The sequence below is a fragment of the Morone saxatilis genome, unplaced genomic scaffold (genome assembly GCF_004916995.1).
Source record: "Morone saxatilis isolate NCDOM2014 unplaced genomic scaffold, NCSU_SB_2.0 Contig24, whole genome shotgun sequence".
Lineage (NCBI taxonomy): Eukaryota > Metazoa > Chordata > Actinopteri > Moronidae > Morone > Morone saxatilis.
Genome location: NW_023339807.1, coordinates 13,630,249 through 13,647,535, shown reverse-complemented (window position 1 = coordinate 13,647,535; position 17,287 = coordinate 13,630,249). Strand labels below are relative to the sequence as shown.

Below are 17,287 nucleotides of genomic sequence, written 5' to 3'. Positions count from 1 at the left end.
ATTTCTTTTTAGTTTTGAGTTGCGTGTAATGGATACAGTTGTGCAGCCCCTGAAGTACTTCCAGTACTGGAAGACTTCTTTCAACAAATATATTTTTGTCAGCAACATCTCTTAACTGTCCACTTCTCACGTCCACAAGTGACAAGAAAGGCCTGTCCCTGATGCGTCACTACCAGGGAGCAATACATGGTGGAGAGGAGACAAAAAGGTGTGCTCATATATATACTGCTTTTGAAGGGACTTGAACGCATTTGGAGAGTTTGTTTTTTTCCACCTCTTTTTTTTTAAATTGGCTTCACAAGAAGGCGAGCTGTGAGCCTTCATCTCTGAATGAAAAGCATGTGGCTGGCATCCAGAACAGCGGGGTCTTTCAGCACGGCCCCGGCAGACATCTGTTCCTGGTTTGTACAGCAAAATCCTGGAGCAGGGAGAGGGGCTGTGGTGGAAATGGGGTGGGAGAGGGTGGCGGGGAAGAGGAAAAGAGGAGGTGGAGTCGGGGGTTTAAGGGTGTTTTTTTTTTCACGGGGGAGATATTTGAGGGGTTTTAAAGGTAGTGGGGGAAGGGGCGTAATGAAGAGCCTCATCCTCCTTGTCCACTGCATTGTTGCGCTGACCACTGATCTCACCTTACCTTCTATATTAACTTGTAACAGCTGTTCAACAAAGCAAATCACTCCTGCCTCTTGGGACCTTTTTTTTCTATGTTGGGTGTCATTTATCCGGAACAAACAGTCAGTGTAAACATCATCACCTGGTTGGCTTCGACACTTGTGACAAGTGCGAGATGCTTGTTTTATCCATTCTTTCATGTTGGAGTGTTTCAGTGTGTACCACCTCATGGCTTCGCCTGTGAGTCAGAGGTCAAGTCCCTCTCTCTCTCTCTCTGTGTGTTTGTGAGTGAATGACTGAGTGAGTGAGAGGCAAAGAGTGGTCTGTGTGGCCTGCGCCTAATGGAGAAAGACATTAGAACACTGCTGGCAGATTAAATGTTTATTTTTCTGAGGATATTTATGCTGTCTGAAGTACTTTGAAGCAGTTTGCTCATGCTCTCACGTTAATTCCCCTGTGACCTGCACTCAGAGCAAGGCCTCTCTCTCTGGCCATCAGCAGAAATCAAAGAGCCATCACACATTGGTTCACAATCCTTCAGCACAAACCAGGGCTGGGTTTACCTACTAGGGGAAATCGAGGAAAAAATTAGCTGTGTGCCCCTATTGACCTGTCCACCCTTTTGATTTTTGGGACAAAACAACATTTTTACTCAGGGCCCCACCTTAACTCCCATAATATCCTAGTGTATATTAGGCTTTAGTGATGCAACATTCTATTTTAAACATTGTCTTTTAAAGGATTAGTTTGATATTTTAGCCAAGAGTTAGACGAGAAGATCAATACCACTCTCATGTTTGTACACTAAATATAAAGCTTCAGCCAGCAGCTTAGCTTAGCATAAATACTGGAAAAAGAGGGAAACAACTAGCCTGACTCTGTCCAAAGAGAACAAAATCAGCCTACAAGCACCTCTAAAGGTGCTTTTAGAAAGCGAATGGTTGTACCAGCCTCCAATCCTACCAGCCTGTGCACCACCGGCTACTGCTACTCACGATCATCACACAGCTAAACGGGTTGTAGTCTGAAATTGAGGAAATGGTTTGCAATATGACACGATTAATATATCAGGTTTTGCTAGTATTACAAACATTGTTTATTGTCTCTCTGATTCACTTGAATGGATCCACTCTGCTTGTGGAGCGGCGCTGTCCACACAGGGGGCTCCGGTACAAAAATGCAGGGTCATCCAGTAAAAAGGTTGACCCTGGCTTGATCATTTGGCAAGACTTAATTTTATTTTTAATCAAGCTTACATTCCTGGTTTATTACTAGTGTCAGTGTGAGTTGTAAAATCATGTCAGTATAAACCTCTGTGCAGTGTTTTGGCGTTTGAGAAGCCTTCTAATTCACAGATCTGTTATTCAATACTTAATATTTCTGGTACAGACATGGGAGTAGTATCAATCAATAATGTAAGTGTAACTTAAAGGACCAATGTAAAGGATTTAGTGTGGCATCAGGTTAGTTGCCCAGATTATAGAGCCCACACCTTAACTCCTGTTCCAAGCGTATAAGGGAGGAACTATGGTTGGCGGTGAAACTTGCCAAAAAAAACACAAAATTCATATAGGCTAAGCCACTGTTTGTTGTCCATTCTGGGGGCTACTGTAGAACATGGCAGCCTCCGTAAAAGAGGACCACGTTCCCGCAGGTAGATAAAAACAGCTCATTCTAAGGTAACAAAAACACAATTCTTACTTTCAGGTGATTATACACTCTAAAAACATACCTGTGAATATTATATTCCTTTTCTGCCAGTAGATCATCCTAAATGTTACACACTGGATCTTTAATGCCTATTTTTTCCATGGGTATCATAAAAATATATATATATAAATATATATATATATATAAAGAGTAAATATTGCTTGTTGACAACATTGTGACAACTGTTACCATAGCAGCATCTTATCCAAATATTTGATGGCATAAATAATAATTTAAATTTCTCCTTCAGCTCAAAAGAGATCAGTATATATTTAGACAAGAAAAATGACAGTCGCGCAACTTCCTTCATTACTGCAGCTCTTATCTGCAAACATATGGAATGAAGCTGTGTCGCCTTTGGAGTTATCTCAGTCCCATCATCGCCGCTTTGAAGTCACTTCTTGTCATTGCTTTTCATGATATTTATGAGATATCTCTTTCTGTACTTCAGAGAGATGAGTGTAGCTTTACAGCACTGGATTGCAGGAAGTCATCAGCATGCAATTGTACGTGAATATTTCAACTTCCTGAATGGAGCCCATCACAGGTTTTCAGTGACACTACATGACCTAGACATGCATGGTAACTGATGACAGCAGGGAGACCTCACTTCCCCCTGCATAGGTTAGTGTGCTGGTGGCTGCTTGGGGCAGCCCCGCCGAGGGTTAACACTGGTCTGTGTCTTTGCTCTCGCTCCCTGCCAGGGGAAAGAAAATACCTGAAGCTGGAGCCCAGTGCTTAGCGCTGACATTTTTGGCAAAGGCTGCTGGATCCAAGTCTGTGTTTGATCTTGTGCTTCTCCCAGCCAAGTAAAACACCGGGAGACTCAAAGGTTATTACATTTTAGTGTGTAAGGTATGTTTCCACATAAACCCCTGTTCCCCCTTCGAAAGCTTTAGCTCTTTTCCAAGTGGACTTCATTTCGCAAGCCTTAGAGCAGCCAGGGGAATATCATATTTTTTCAGTTATGGTTGGTGGTGGTGTTATTATATGCTGTCATTACAGCCATTGTTAATTGATTACATTGTTTAAATGACATCTTCAGTGAGTATAGTGCATGTGAGGAGCTCAGGGAAGACACAGGAAGTGTCTGACTCAATGTATAACCTAAACATCATCAGAAGAGACATTGCAGATTTATTTTGTTCAATATTTGGTTGCTTTAAATATTTGCACATTGAAAGGGAAACTGAGGTTTTGCTTGTTTGTTTAAAGAGGACAGGGGATTCCTCTTTTGGACAAAAGTTTATTATCCTATGAATTCAGCCAGTGGAAACTTGAGATTGTCTCCACAAAGGTCAGATGCTGACCTGACATATATTCCACAATGCAAACACAGGGGAAACTAAATAGCAGTGTGCAGCACAATACACTGATAGCTGTGAATGACTTAGAACATAAATCTTTGGCGTGAATACCCCTACTTTTGTTGTTTGCGTGAGAAAAAGACATAAGAAAAGAACAGAATAAGGACAGCGATGCCAGAACAAAAATAAGCTCTAAAATGTATGTAACATTTGGCTTTGTGTTTTTGAGCTTCTCATTAGCACTTATAGTGTGATGTCATGTGCATCCCCTTTTGGCCCCTTGTTTACCGATGGGCCAAAAGGACTTACTTTCATTTCTGTGTTCTTCTTTTAAAAAAAAAGCCTTTGGAGTTACCCCTGAATGCTTCGAAACTTCATCCTTGCTCCACATTCCTGAACCTGACGCCCTGCTAGGTTTGAGACTGGAGAGTGAAACACCACACACCACAAACCCTGGCTTCCTGTATGCTAAAAAAAAAGGCCTAGTGGAGGGCACACAGAACTGCTGGCATTGTTAACCATTGTTGTGATGCTGTGGTGTTTGATGCTATGGTATTCTTTACATGTAGATCAAGCTTTCTGCTAAGTTGTTATGCTCATACTAAACACTCCAGGTGTCACTTGTGAGATTTAGGAGTATTTTCATGATTTCATGAAGTGTTTTGTCCATACAAGGAGTCAGTACCTTAAGTTCATTGATGTTCAAAAACCTGGACAAAAATGTGGAATTTATAGCAGAACTGTGTTCAGGCGGACAGACTTTACACAATATCCATCTTCCTGTCTTCCAATTTCATATACAGAATGCCATAGCACAAGATTTATCAAACACACCCAAACCCAGACCCCCGAGGAGTTAGGCATCTTTCTCTCTGCTCTGTGCTGAGCCTCCCCCTCTTTGGGACCCCAAGCCTGCACATGTGTAGGTATCGCTATTACTCAGCTCATAAAACGCCACAGCCCCATCTGAAAGTGGTTAACTGTTGAAACACACTAGCAGCTTCAAAGCTTGGATCCAGGCTCTGCAGACAGCACAGGCCTGGCCCTCTTTCTGCACATCACATTCCTCTCCAATGGGGAATGGCTGCAAACTTGATTTTGTTACACAAACCTGTTCTCGTCATCAAAACCCTCAATGGGTGTCCATTAAAAGGAAGTGGTTTATTTTTGTCATGGGTGGTCATTTTTTATTTGAGAAAACAATGATTGGAGAATAATTCTACGTATGTGTTCAGATGAAGTAAGAATTCAGCGGTTCTCACATTCTGCATTGGTGTATTTATACACCCAAACACCTTTTGTGCTCTTTCTATACGTGACAGAAAGGGAGGGAGAGGATGAAACAGTGGTGAAAGAGGCCACTGTTCTCATTTCCTCTGAAGGCAGCCTTCTTTTCTTCCCCCACCCATTTCTTTCCTGAGCCCGTCCACTTCAAAAGCTGACCTGGCCCTGTGTGCCATGTAACATGTTTACCTAAAGGCTCATTTCAAATAAACAGCAGTTCTCCTTGAGATGCCTGCCCCCCTCACTGAGAGCCTTTCAGAGACACCATCTGCTCATAGGAGGTGCTTCACAAAGAAAACGCACCCTTCTAAATCAGGATTTTATTTCATGATATTGCTGCTGGCTGACTTCTATTGCATGTAGCTTTACAAAAAAAAACACTCTGCTTACAGTGCACCAAAATATGTTAGAAGCTGTATTAAAGACGTAAGAAAAAAAAGCACCTCAGAAATGGTGCTTTTGAAAGTTGGTGGTACAAACAGTAACAGTGAACATTTTAAGTGCTAGATTTGTTTCGTAATATAGTAGCTCTGCAAGCTCTTTCTCTATAACCAGCGCCTACTTCTTCATGTTGATAGGGGCTGACTAGATCCTATCACTTCAAGAATGCCAGTGTATCAGAATATCTTAACTTTGACCCATAGTATTATGTGCTCAGCTTTTGAGAACTACTCGATCCTGGCGGCACCTGATTATCTCATAGCGTTTAAGGTGTTATTGCACTTCAGCCCTTTCTGCTTTCTGAAGCATAAATCGTCTTTCAAGCATCTCTATTTATCAAACGCTGAGTGTTACACTTAGTGCTTTTAAGTGGACTGCCTCCAGACTTGCTGTGCGATAGAGAACAAGACTCCATCAGACTTGTAGCTTTATACCTGAGATAAGATAAGAATACACCCACAACCAAGCCAAGCCAAGCTCAGCTCATGTTTAAGTACTCATATTCACTTCATATAGCCTCACAGCCCTGGTTTCCAGTAATTATGGCTGTGAAAGCAGCAGCTCTCTGTGCGCTCTACTGAACTGCCCTCTGCACCATAGCCTTTTGATCTCTGCTTGCGCCATGGATGAATTACGTTGCAGAATTTCACACTGGGGAACAGTGTTTCAGACACACACAGCTAGTCTGTCAGGTCACTAAAGTGCACACATGGCAGCTTCAGTCCAAAAGGAAGAAGCACAGATGTTGCAGTCTCGCCAACTGCAGCCTCAAAATCTCTGCTTGGCATGTTTCTGTGATGTGTCACAAATAAAAATTGTAATTCATGATTTGCAGTATGAGGCTTTAAAATTCTTGTCTTGTAGCTACGTTTTCAAGAGTAGTTCATCATACGCATACCCTTACATCCTTTTTATTTTTTTGACCAGTAATTTTCTTTGAGAATAATTCAACAGAAATATGAATGAGGTTTGCATGATGTTGGTGCATCAGTAATTGGCCCATGTGCATTCTTTTTTCTAAATCTCCCCTTGTTCAGTTTTCAACTTTGTCCCCTTTTTCATGGGAAGTTGAATCTCATACGCCAAAGCATTACAGCCAGTGACCCTTTAGCAATTGTCCATTTCACATATCCAGGCTTCCTTCACATCGTCTGAGGATCGTGGAGTCTCCTCTGCTTCCTGCACCCAGCAGGAGTGTATTTTTAGGAATCCTCAGGAAAACACTTGGTGTTGACCCTGGGATGACCCCCTGTCCAGTTCCAGGCCTGTGAGGAACTTCACAGCTTGGAATTAAGCCTGTTCTTGAAGTGTCAAGAATTCTCGTGGTCTTTGAGACTGGCAATCCCTACCGGCTGGAGGAGACAGCAGTACTGGACAGCCAGAGAGAGTTACACAACAACACAGAGAGAAAGACAGGAGATAAAAGAGGTGCAGACACTTTGAATATGCAGCAGCTCTTTTTTTCTGTGTGTCAGATTTAAGATATTTAGTGTCAGAAACTGTGCAGCAGTCTGCAAAGCCAAGACATTTTTCACCCAAACAATGTTGGCAGGATGGCCTCAAGCCTTAAATATTTCATAGTAAGGAGGAAAGGTACCAATTATGCAAACAAGTGGTGTCTCCTAGGAGCTGAGGTTTGGCAAGTGTCATTGAGAATAGTTAAGCTATAGCAGACTTATTAGGGGCTCTGCCTGTGTGCTTGCCTGTCTACCTTGGTTATTTGTTGCATCCTACTGCACTGAACTCTGCGTTTTGGCTCTGACCAGCAAGCCTGATTCTCCCTGAGGGCTGAATGCAATAATAGTACAGTGCAACAGCTGTTCGTCTCTGTTTGCCCAATATGCCTCCCAGATGGACATGTAAAGAGTTCATGCTACATTACTGGCTGATTGGTCACGGCCGCAAAAGCTCCTCTTATCGTGGTCAGTCATATGGATCTGTACTTCTCTCTGTAAGTTACCCAGAGGGAGCAGTAACTAGTGGACTGTAGAGCTGTGGTTTTGACCCTGAACCTGTTCTCATCCTGCAGGAATACATGTTCAGGAAACCAGCAGGCAGCTCATCCACCAGCCCTCAAGCCCTTAACAGCAGGCGTGACTCAGATTTAAGTGAGCAGCCAAAAAGTCGTTATGGATTAGATAGACAGCATCATTCAAGTGTGTACTTCAGTTATTCCCAACCAGGGGTAGGCTACTTATACCCCACGGGTTACACATTTTCCAGGGGGGTATTTGAAAGTCTCAACTAACTAAAGTTATCTCAACTAACTCAAATAAGAAAAAGAAATTATAACTTACATATCCACATATTTGTGTTAAGGAGGAAAAGAAATAGCCAGGTGTGGTTCTGATCATGAGTAAATGTGATGTTTAAGCTGTTCAGCCTGAGCCAGTTATCACATGTTGCATTTGAGAGTGAGTGAGTGAAAACTAGTTAGCAAGGCAGCAGTTGAAGTAGAAAGAGGTAGCTCAGATAAATAGATAGGGAAAGGAAATAGATAGCATAACAGTTTTGATAGTTAACTATATAGATAAATTTGAAATTGTTAGCTAAAAGTATTGAAAAACCTGCTAAAAATATTTTGCTTGCAATGTATGGATAATGAATATTTAAAAAAAAGATGCAAACTTGAAACAAAACACTTAATTCAATTTCATGAAAAGAAAATAGTGTAACAATCCACTTTATAATCAACATATTAAAAACACATTTGGAATATGACAGGTGGCGTTGATGAAGAGGTACTTCATCTGACGGGACCGTGGGGTCGCATCAGACAGAAAAAGTTGGGAACCACTCTGCCATGTAAAGCTCGGGCAGTGTTGCCGCTCTTCCACACTGGCGCGCAGCTGTCCTTCCCCAACATGGTTTGTTTACATTTCTCAGTCACCCACAGGAGCACTGTAACGCCTGTAGCTCCTTCAGCCTCCAACCACAGAGCCTCGCCCCTATGAACTGCCAGGCCTGCTTTTCAAAGCTGTGACTCAAATCCCTTGCAGCTTAACAAAACGAGCAGTGAAAACAGTGTTGGTGGTTATCTCACAGGTGAGAGCAATTATAACTGACATCTCAATACTAGACAGACAGCTGCAACCTGACACTAACTACAGTACAACAAAAAGCGCCCTTACAGGTGAGAGTGATTGTGTTAAAACAGTTTTCACCCAGCAGACAAGGTGGAGAAGTGTTGACTGTAACTTGTTGACAGACAGTCAGTTCGAAGAGTTGATTTATGCTAAACCCCTGGCCACATGAGATCATTGCAGCCGATCAGGTTCAAATACTGCTCAGCTGGACACTTGTGGATACATGACTGTGTGAGAGGTGGAGTCGCTTTGGACCATAATGGGATTGGCGTTGCAGCCACCTCACCCACAACCTGGCATTCTGAGATTCCCTATGTTGTTTAAAGGGCCTGTGGAATGTGGAACAAATCCCCTCAGCTTTATCGGCCTGGGCGCGCTCCCCATTGGCCGGGCTTAAGAGCCAGGGGCCTGCGCGGGAGCTTACAGAATTTCACATGGAGGCCAGAAACAGAGGAACATCCTGTTTGAGTCTAACCGCCTGTCCCACACTGGCTTTGATATGCCATTGCCTTGTGCACTCGCCTCTCTCCTGTTTGTCAGGTTGTGCGTGCCTGTTTGAAATCTGGGCTGTGTATGTTCTGTCTAGTTTCTGTGTACATTTTTCTCGTTTGATGTCTCGTGCTGCAGTGTATTGCTTGTTTAAGAGATGAAAGGATTAAATCATTTAAGTAATTTAGTCAACATATTTGACAAAACATTTGCTGGCTACAGCTTCTCACATGTAGACTTGACCACTGTGAGTGTTCCCCTTCTGAAAAGTCAAAAAAACATTAAAGTCTTTTTTAACTGTTAAAATCCCGGAACAAAATGAAGTAATAAGACAGCTTCGATCCCGCAGCTAAAAGAACCCATTTTACAAAACTTTTGTTCGAGTAGATCATTAAATGTTTGAGTGCATATAACACATGGCACTGGTCATATAAAAGTCCACGCAGAGACTATTGCATTACACCAGCAAGCCCTGTTACCTCTGAATTAAAGCAACATGCTCTCTGTGGTGCACTCATAATGTGTGTGGCACCACTTTTTAAGCTTTACTTCAGTTTTTTGTGTTTTGGATATAGTGAACCATGACAGATGCTTTGTGTTTTTTTTCTTTCCAGTAACTAATAAAATACACTAACAGTGTTATGATCTACTACCTTCTATAATTTAATACATTTGCCTAACCCAGATTTGTGAGTGTGACTCCAGTCGCTGGTATGAAGCACATGGTTTCCTAGTCCCTACAGTAGCTGTCTGTGTGACAGCTGAGAGGAGGGCGGTACATTACATCAGACTCCTATCAAAGCCCACTTTAATGAAGCCAAGCTGATTACAGCACCGGTGACAGATGCAGGGTGGACAGCCAGTGATGCTAATCTTTGTTTATGCCATCTAGCAGGTCATAATCAAAGTGAGAGTAAGATCAGTGATAGGGTGAGGAGGGGACTGGAGGGGAGATCGCTCCTGATTGAAGGGGAGCGGATGACTTTCAGTGGTTTACGTGCTGCTCTTACATAGACAGACAAGCATGCTCATCTCTCTCCACAGCTGTTGTTATACTAGGACCGAAGAGGCTTCGCCCCTGTGATTCATCTCCTGCCAAGGGAGAGGTCTTGCCTCCTGTTTGACCTCAGAGCGAGTCCTGCTACCCTGAAAGGGCCATATCTGGGCCATCTTGGCCACATGGGGCCAGTCCAGATGACAGGATGGCATTCTGCTCTGATCTCATTTCCATTCATAGAAAGACATGTCATGGCACACTGATACATAGATAAAATACCCTAATTAGTAGACAAAGGCATGTTTAGCTGTCCAGTAATGACAAGGATTGAAAAGGCACGTTTTTTGAGGCTGAACTTGAAAATGCTCCAAACCCTTATTGAGGGTCCTTGGCTCAGTCATGATAACAGTGCACAGAGAGAAACTGAATCATAAAAACATACTTTTAGCTTGTGTTTATATTGTTATCAAGATGAACATTATTAGGCCTCTGCTCTGTTGACTCTTAGCACCATAATTACCCTGACTTTGACTGAAAGCTGAGGCCTGATGAACCAAAGGGAGAGAGAGCTTTCCGTTTAGCTGTCAAGAGACCAACATATTGTTCTTTTACTGTCTTGCAAGAGAAGAGACAGAAGTTGTGCAACTGGCCTTCTCTCTTCAGCTCCCCATATTTTCAGCCCCTTCCCCATCTCTCCACCCCTCAACTCTCTCTCTTTTACTCTGCCTCTCTTCAGTGTAACCGCTCACATCTGGTTTTGAGTCAAGGCCAGTTTGGTTTCTTTTGGAATGGAGGGCTTTTATTTCTCAATGGCCCCACTCCTTCTCCAGTTTCATTCTGCGGTGAGGACTATGCAGTTTGTTTACGCACTGGTGTTCCTTTCTTTATATTGATACTACTCAATCCTCATTTTCATCACTGGGAAACCCCACAATCATCCCCAGTTAATGGCCCATTGGAGCGGGAATGCTGGTGGGCTGGTGGTCACCAAGGCTTTCCTGTGGCACCCTCTTAAGTGTCAGTTCCAGGTGACTTTGTATTTCTAGAAACAGGGTACATTCTGGAGAAGTGACACTGTTAGCTGCTCAGTATTTATCTCCCAAGACACTCTCTGCTTCAAATTAAGATCTAGAGATCTAGACAGTGCAAAACACAGGCGTCTCCCTTTTGAAAAACAAAGAGACACAAACACACAACGAAATGTATGTTTTGCGTCCCCTAAAAAGTTGACTTTACTGACTTGTATCAGTGCAGTAATGAAGTTTGTCATTAGAGATATGTTTTCATAATCCCTTTTCTGAAGGGGGAGATGTCTGTACACTTCTTTAAAATCTGAGAATCCAACATACCCGGGTCAAGCTAGACTTGGTAGGCCCTACGTAACAGATTTGAAAGCCAATTGCAGTCTACCGACCCAACACAAAACCTCCAGCACAAAGCAGACTTTCAGTACAGAAAGAAGTCAGTACAGAAAGCAGGAGTTTACATAGTTATCGCAGCAAATGTGGTAGAGTGTGCAGGTTTTGGGGTGTAAACCGGACCCTGGAGCTTCCTACATAATTAAAATGTGAACACACTGTAACATCATAACAGATATGATGGTATGTTTCACAACCACTAACACTGTGTCAGCCACTGCCAGTTACCACCTAACAAGCTAACAACCAACATAAATAAAAGATGCTAACTACACTTACAATTCTGATTCATCTTCTAGTCGCCGATTTTGGTGCACAGACTCCTCCTGCATCTGCCTGAGGCTCAAACATGCAGGCTATGTCTGAATCAGTGTTTCCTGTAATCTTAGCCATCCTGATGCACACTTCTCTTTCACCTAGCGTAAGCAGTGGTGGTGGGCAGGGCATTCAGAGATCCACAATTTCTCAATGAGGGAGAAAGAGTAGACATGCTTCCAGTGTTTTTGTTTAAATTTTATGTGGGAAAAGTAACTTTTCTATTCAAAATATTTATCATAGTGTTGTACTTTACATACTTTTGTCTTGAAGGGGACTTTAAATGTACAGTTGCAGCACCTAATGTACAACTTTATATAAAGAATTTCTGTCTGAAGTATTTCAGAAAACCAAATAGCTTTCAAACTTCATCCAGACAGTGTCCTGTTTTTGTACTTTTTCCAGCATATGTTTGTACTTGGATACCCATCCAGACATCTGATCAAGTTGCCATATTTCATACCCCGAGGCCAGAAGAACTGTGTAAGCAATCTTCGTGTTAGCCTCCCCTGGTTTTGAAGATGTGATTTTCAAAATCAGTTGTGCATCGTACGGTTTGAAGAATGAACTAAAAGAAGCGTGTGTACTTATATTTAGGGGTTGAGCTTTAGGGGGGATGTGAGAACAAAGATGTGCAGTGTTTTCGAACGGGAGGATGGGTGAAGGCAGGCAGAGAGAGAGAGAGACTGCTGGGGGATGTCTGATGTCACCTGGTAGGTAGCTATGAAAGCATCCCCTGGTTACCCTATCCCACATAAAAGTCTGGCAGTAGGTTGAGGCTTTAGGGAAGCTTGGCAGAACTGCTGCATTAAACAGGAACAAACATCACACACCTCTCGTCTGTCTCTTATGTCAAGGCGTCTGGGAGACAGAACCTGTTTACATGGAACACTGTCAGTGCATATTTCTAATGCACTGTTTTTTAAGACAACTGAGATATAATACCATATCATCTCCTTGTCATTCTTGTTGAAGGGTTTGTCCCACACATGTGGTTTTCCGTCCGTCTTCCCCATACCTAACATCACACGTTGTGTAGGTGTGTGTATCATGGGTTTCAGGTGTACACCGCTGACAGAAAACAAGGAACACTTTGCTCCAAAATGCTAACACATTTGCCTACAGAGCAGTTTGTGATCTGATAGTGAAAGAATGAGAGCTGCTAGATGCCAGAAAGCAGTTAATTACACATGTGGTGGGCAGATTTGAGCCCGACACCGTGGGCGATGTGGATGGAGATGCCATGTGTTTAGACATTAAACTGCAGACTGCGGTCAGACCCAGCCTGCTCTCTCATTAGCTCCTCCAATGGATGTAATGAGCATGGAGGTGGTGGTGATGGTGGTGGTAGTGGGGGTGCCATGTGTTCAACACAATCCCCACTGGTCCTCTCCTTGTGCACTCAGCAAGACGTCCCCTGATATCTGAATTTTAATTAGAGACAAGATTCACTTTTGGCAGCTGGTTGATTGATTTGTTCCATTATATTTAACGCTGAATCGTGTCTTTCATTTAGAGGTGCTTATACCTTGCTCTGACACCTCATGGGAACGCGGATGAGAAAGAATCAATGGTTGTCTTTGAAGTTCCTCTAAGCTGCAGAACAGTGTCTCTGTGTGAACTCCCTCTTCCTTACACACTGCCCTTCATTAAGGGACTGCGGTACAAAGCAGGAAGATAAAAGCATCCAGTGCAGAAAGGAAACAACAACTTGGCTGCAGAAACCACAAACGATGGAAACTGTGTTTGTGTGTGTGTGTCTTTTTGCGTAGGGATGCACGCACACTGGTTTCTAGCGTGTGTATTTGGTGATTAAAGACTGCTGCTTGTTTGGGGCCCAGGGAGCGGTACCAGTTGTCTCCACCTTTCCCAGAAGCCTTCCAGAGTCTGTAAAAACCCACCTCCACCTCTCCTACTGAGCTCACAATCACTGGAGTAAGCAATAGACAGGCTAGATCTCCCCCTTTAACAAACCACATCCTCCTTTTACTGTTATCTGCTTCTCTCCTTTCCCATCTTTGTTCCTCTTATCTCTCCTTCCCTTATTTGTGCCCTCTTTCCTCTGATTCTCTCTGTCTTCTTAATTCCTCTTGTTTACTTCCTGCCCCTCTCCCGTTTCCCTCCCCTCAGAGACTCGACTCCCAATCCTCTGCTGTTTTCTCTCAATGTCTCCGGTGGCCAATTTACAGGGGTGTCCGAGCCTTGACCCTGACACTCAACCGGTCCCCCCTCCTTCAGCAGTGAAGGTCAAGGCCAGATTACAGGCTGGAGGTATCATCCTCTGAAGTGAGGAATAATCACGGGCCTCTGAGATTGTTAAATAGAACCACAGGCCCTGGCGCTGTCATTACTCTGAGAAAAAGGGGAAGGGGAAGGGGAAGGGAAAGGGGGGCTCATTCACCTAAACGCATGCAGATGTTCAGACTCCCGCTTGAGCCTCGGCTCTGTTAAAGGTACATGGAGTTCTTTTGTTTTCTAGCATCTATCTGTTTTTTATTTGTCTCATTTCAGTGGGCCTCCTTGATTCAATCTGGTGAGATTTTATTTCAAAGTGTGTGTGGAGCAGCTTAGAGGACTGAGAATGACGTAAATAAGATGAATCATTTGTTGTTTAAATACTTGTGGTTTAGGGCCTGTGCTGCACTTAATTTTCATTGTTTCCACAATCCAGTTGTAATTAAAGACTCTCTCTGTGTGTGTGTGTGTGTGTGTGTGTGTAGAGACCCTGTTGCCTTTGCCTCAGTGTGCCTCTGCTTTAACACGTGTGGGATGGTTATGAATACATTGTGGTTCTGTTTTATGCAGGATATAGATTATTCACATATGACAGCAGAGCCTTTTTCCCTTCCACTCTTTTGTTCTGGTTTAGTTTTATGGCTATGGAATTGTGTTTAATCAGCCCCATCCTATCTGCATGGAAATTTCCATCTGGCAATTATTCTCCATTCAAAATAAATACACACATGTTGCAGAGACCTCATTGTGAGGTTAGTTTTACATACACCAAACTTCTCAGAGTCAAGTTTTCAATGATGAAATACAACAAAACCTTTTCCTAAACTCTGGGCTTCTTCCATCAAACTCTCCCCACTGGGTTCCGTGTCAAGCAGGATGAGAATAAACAGGTTGGCTAAGAGAAAGAGAGAGAGAGCTCAGATGATGAAGTGCATTATGGGGTTTTTGATGGATGCGAGGGGTCCGTTTGAAGGGCTTGGAGGAATCTTGAAAGCTTGGCTGTAGCCGCGCTCACTGTGTCCCAGACAGTGAAACACAATAAGCGTGCAGATGTTCAAAGTGTTTGGCCGCAGTGGAGCCTCCAGCCCTCTCCCTCTCATCTGAGTAGGAAATGCTTTAGCTGGAACTGTTTGTTTTCTCTGTGTCTGTGGTCTGAACTGTAGATTCACTTACATCTCTGACTCCCCTCCTTTCTCTTTCTCTTTCTCTCCCTGTTCATTTCTTTCCTTGTCCCAGGGGTTTCCTAATGGTGAGCTGAAGCAAGGACAATTCACAGATCAACACTGTCCCCTAGAGGGTAGGTTGAGAAGGATGTCTTCTCACTCACTGATAAGCTAATTGTGCTAAAACAATCCTTGAATATTTTAGGCTGCAGAAAACAGATCTAATGCATGATAGATGAGCAAGTACGTGCAGTTATGATTCCATAAATAATGCAACATGAAAGCTGATCTGTTTGAAATCACTGTATGCATTTATTGCATGGTATACATTTTGGCTATCCTAAACTTTATGTACCAGGAATAATACTGTTCTGCGTAGTGTTTTTAACACCTGTTAAACTATCTGTAATCTCTTTTGGAATAATTGTTTGTACAATAAAAGCTTAATATCAAGATATTTTGGTTTAATTTTTGAGATTTTCTTTGGAAGTGCAGCTAGTGAACTACTCAAAATGTTGCCTGCATGAGAAGTCAGTGTTTTCTTGTCTAACTTAAATGTGTCCTCTTGTGTTGCCAGTGGTTCTTCCTCCAGAGAAGGCTGAGGGCTGTGAGAGCTACCTGCAGTACCTTCACTCAGAGGATGGAGAGCGGGAGATACTTAGGGATGCCACCAAAGCTAATGGGAAGAAACGCATCAGTCTGGATGTAAGCAGTTACATGACCTGGCAACATTGCAATGCTGTTTACAATGTGGTTTAGTTTCCAATTCCAACTCTCATGTTTATAGCATGATTGTACAACAAAGAGGTAGCGACCAAGGCCTGTTCTGCAGGGAGGTGTATGTTCAGTTAAATAAAACAAAACATTCAGCTCAGGTGGATTGCTGATAATTAATAATGGAAGTTTGAGTGGTTATCCATCAGTGTTTTCCCTGTGGTGGGCTGAGGACCTGGACATGGTGTTTCAACACTGGAGCAGATTCAAACAATATGCAACCAGAGACAATGAATTGAATTAATAAATGCAACAGTGAACTAGTGTTCCTTCACAGGATTTTTAGGGGTCAGAAAAGGGTCTCTTTTATAAGCCATTTCCCAGGAGCCACGAGAACAGAGTGCTGAAATTGTTTTTCTGTGAAACTGATTTAAACATAGGTTAGAAAATAAATGCATGGTGGGTAACCTCTATCCTGGCTGCCGCTGTATGCCTTCACCCCGTTCACAGAACATCTGTCTGTATATTGACACTGCTCCAGACCATATCCTGATTGAATTTAGGGACCAATAAATAGAATAAATAGATTGTAATGTTTAGACTTGCATGTTTTAAAGAACTGCTCAGATCTGCCCTTTGGTGATCACTCTTGGTTATGTGAGCTGGGGAGATATTATAGAACCATAAAGGGCTGCTCCTCTCCCTGGGGTCTCCTCCCCTGTAAACGCACACTGCCTTTCACGGAGGGTCAGCTCTCCACCCTGCCTGCAGCAGGGTCTATATTCCAGATGTTTATTTTTCAAATTATGGCCATGTTACCAGATACATCTGAATCAACCTTACTGCCAAAAAGTTGTAACTGAGAATAGTGGTTGCGCTCATTTTTCCTGGAAGAAGGTAGAAAGACAAGGTCATAGTGGCAGGCCTGCCCACCACCCTGACTTTTTTCTCTGTGCTCCCCCACACAAGGTAAAGGCAGATGAGAAGTTATCTGTTTACATGTTGAAAACCAGAATTTCAGTTGGTGTTTTAAGGTGTATAAACTCACTTTTTTAAGATTTGCATGGGAAAGCAGTTTTTAAATGTACTTACTGATAAAGTACTTGCTGATTCATTCGAGGTTTGATCAGAGGGAATAGTGTTATGAATCCAGTAACTTCTCATGGAGACTGAAGAAAACCAACACTCATTTCCATTTTAAAAATGTTTATGAATCATACAGAAGACAGCGGCTGTGGCGATTTAATTTGATGTACTCTGCTGCCCCCTGTTGTCATGAACGCTGCAGTGTTTTGTCTTTGACATACTGTAGAAGTACTATTGCTTTACTCATAATTCACACCTAATTTACTCATAACATTGTGTATGTGCATTAAATATGATTAAGTACATGTTTGTATCCACAGGACTTGGAGTGTGATGTTTCTGTGGAGGATGATAACCGTCAAGAGTGGATCTTCACTCTTTATGACTTTGACAACAGTGGGAAAGTTACAAAAGAGGTGTGTGTGTGTGTGTG

At 42.8% G+C, this 17,287-nt stretch overlaps 1 protein-coding gene across 1 annotated transcript in view; it reads left to right on the top strand.

Annotated features, from left to right (window-relative positions):
* The window catches only part of nkd2b (NKD inhibitor of WNT signaling pathway 2b), a 24,360-nt gene that overhangs the window by 4,630 nt on the left and 2,443 nt on the right, over nt 1–17,287 (top strand). The window contains exons 4-6 of the mRNA XM_035671661.1: nt 15,128–15,188; nt 15,632–15,759; nt 17,175–17,270. Coding sequence (XP_035527554.1) covers nt 15,128–15,188; nt 15,632–15,759; nt 17,175–17,270 — 285 coding nt within the window. The remainder of the gene's footprint in view (nt 1–15,127; nt 15,189–15,631; nt 15,760–17,174; nt 17,271–17,287) is intronic.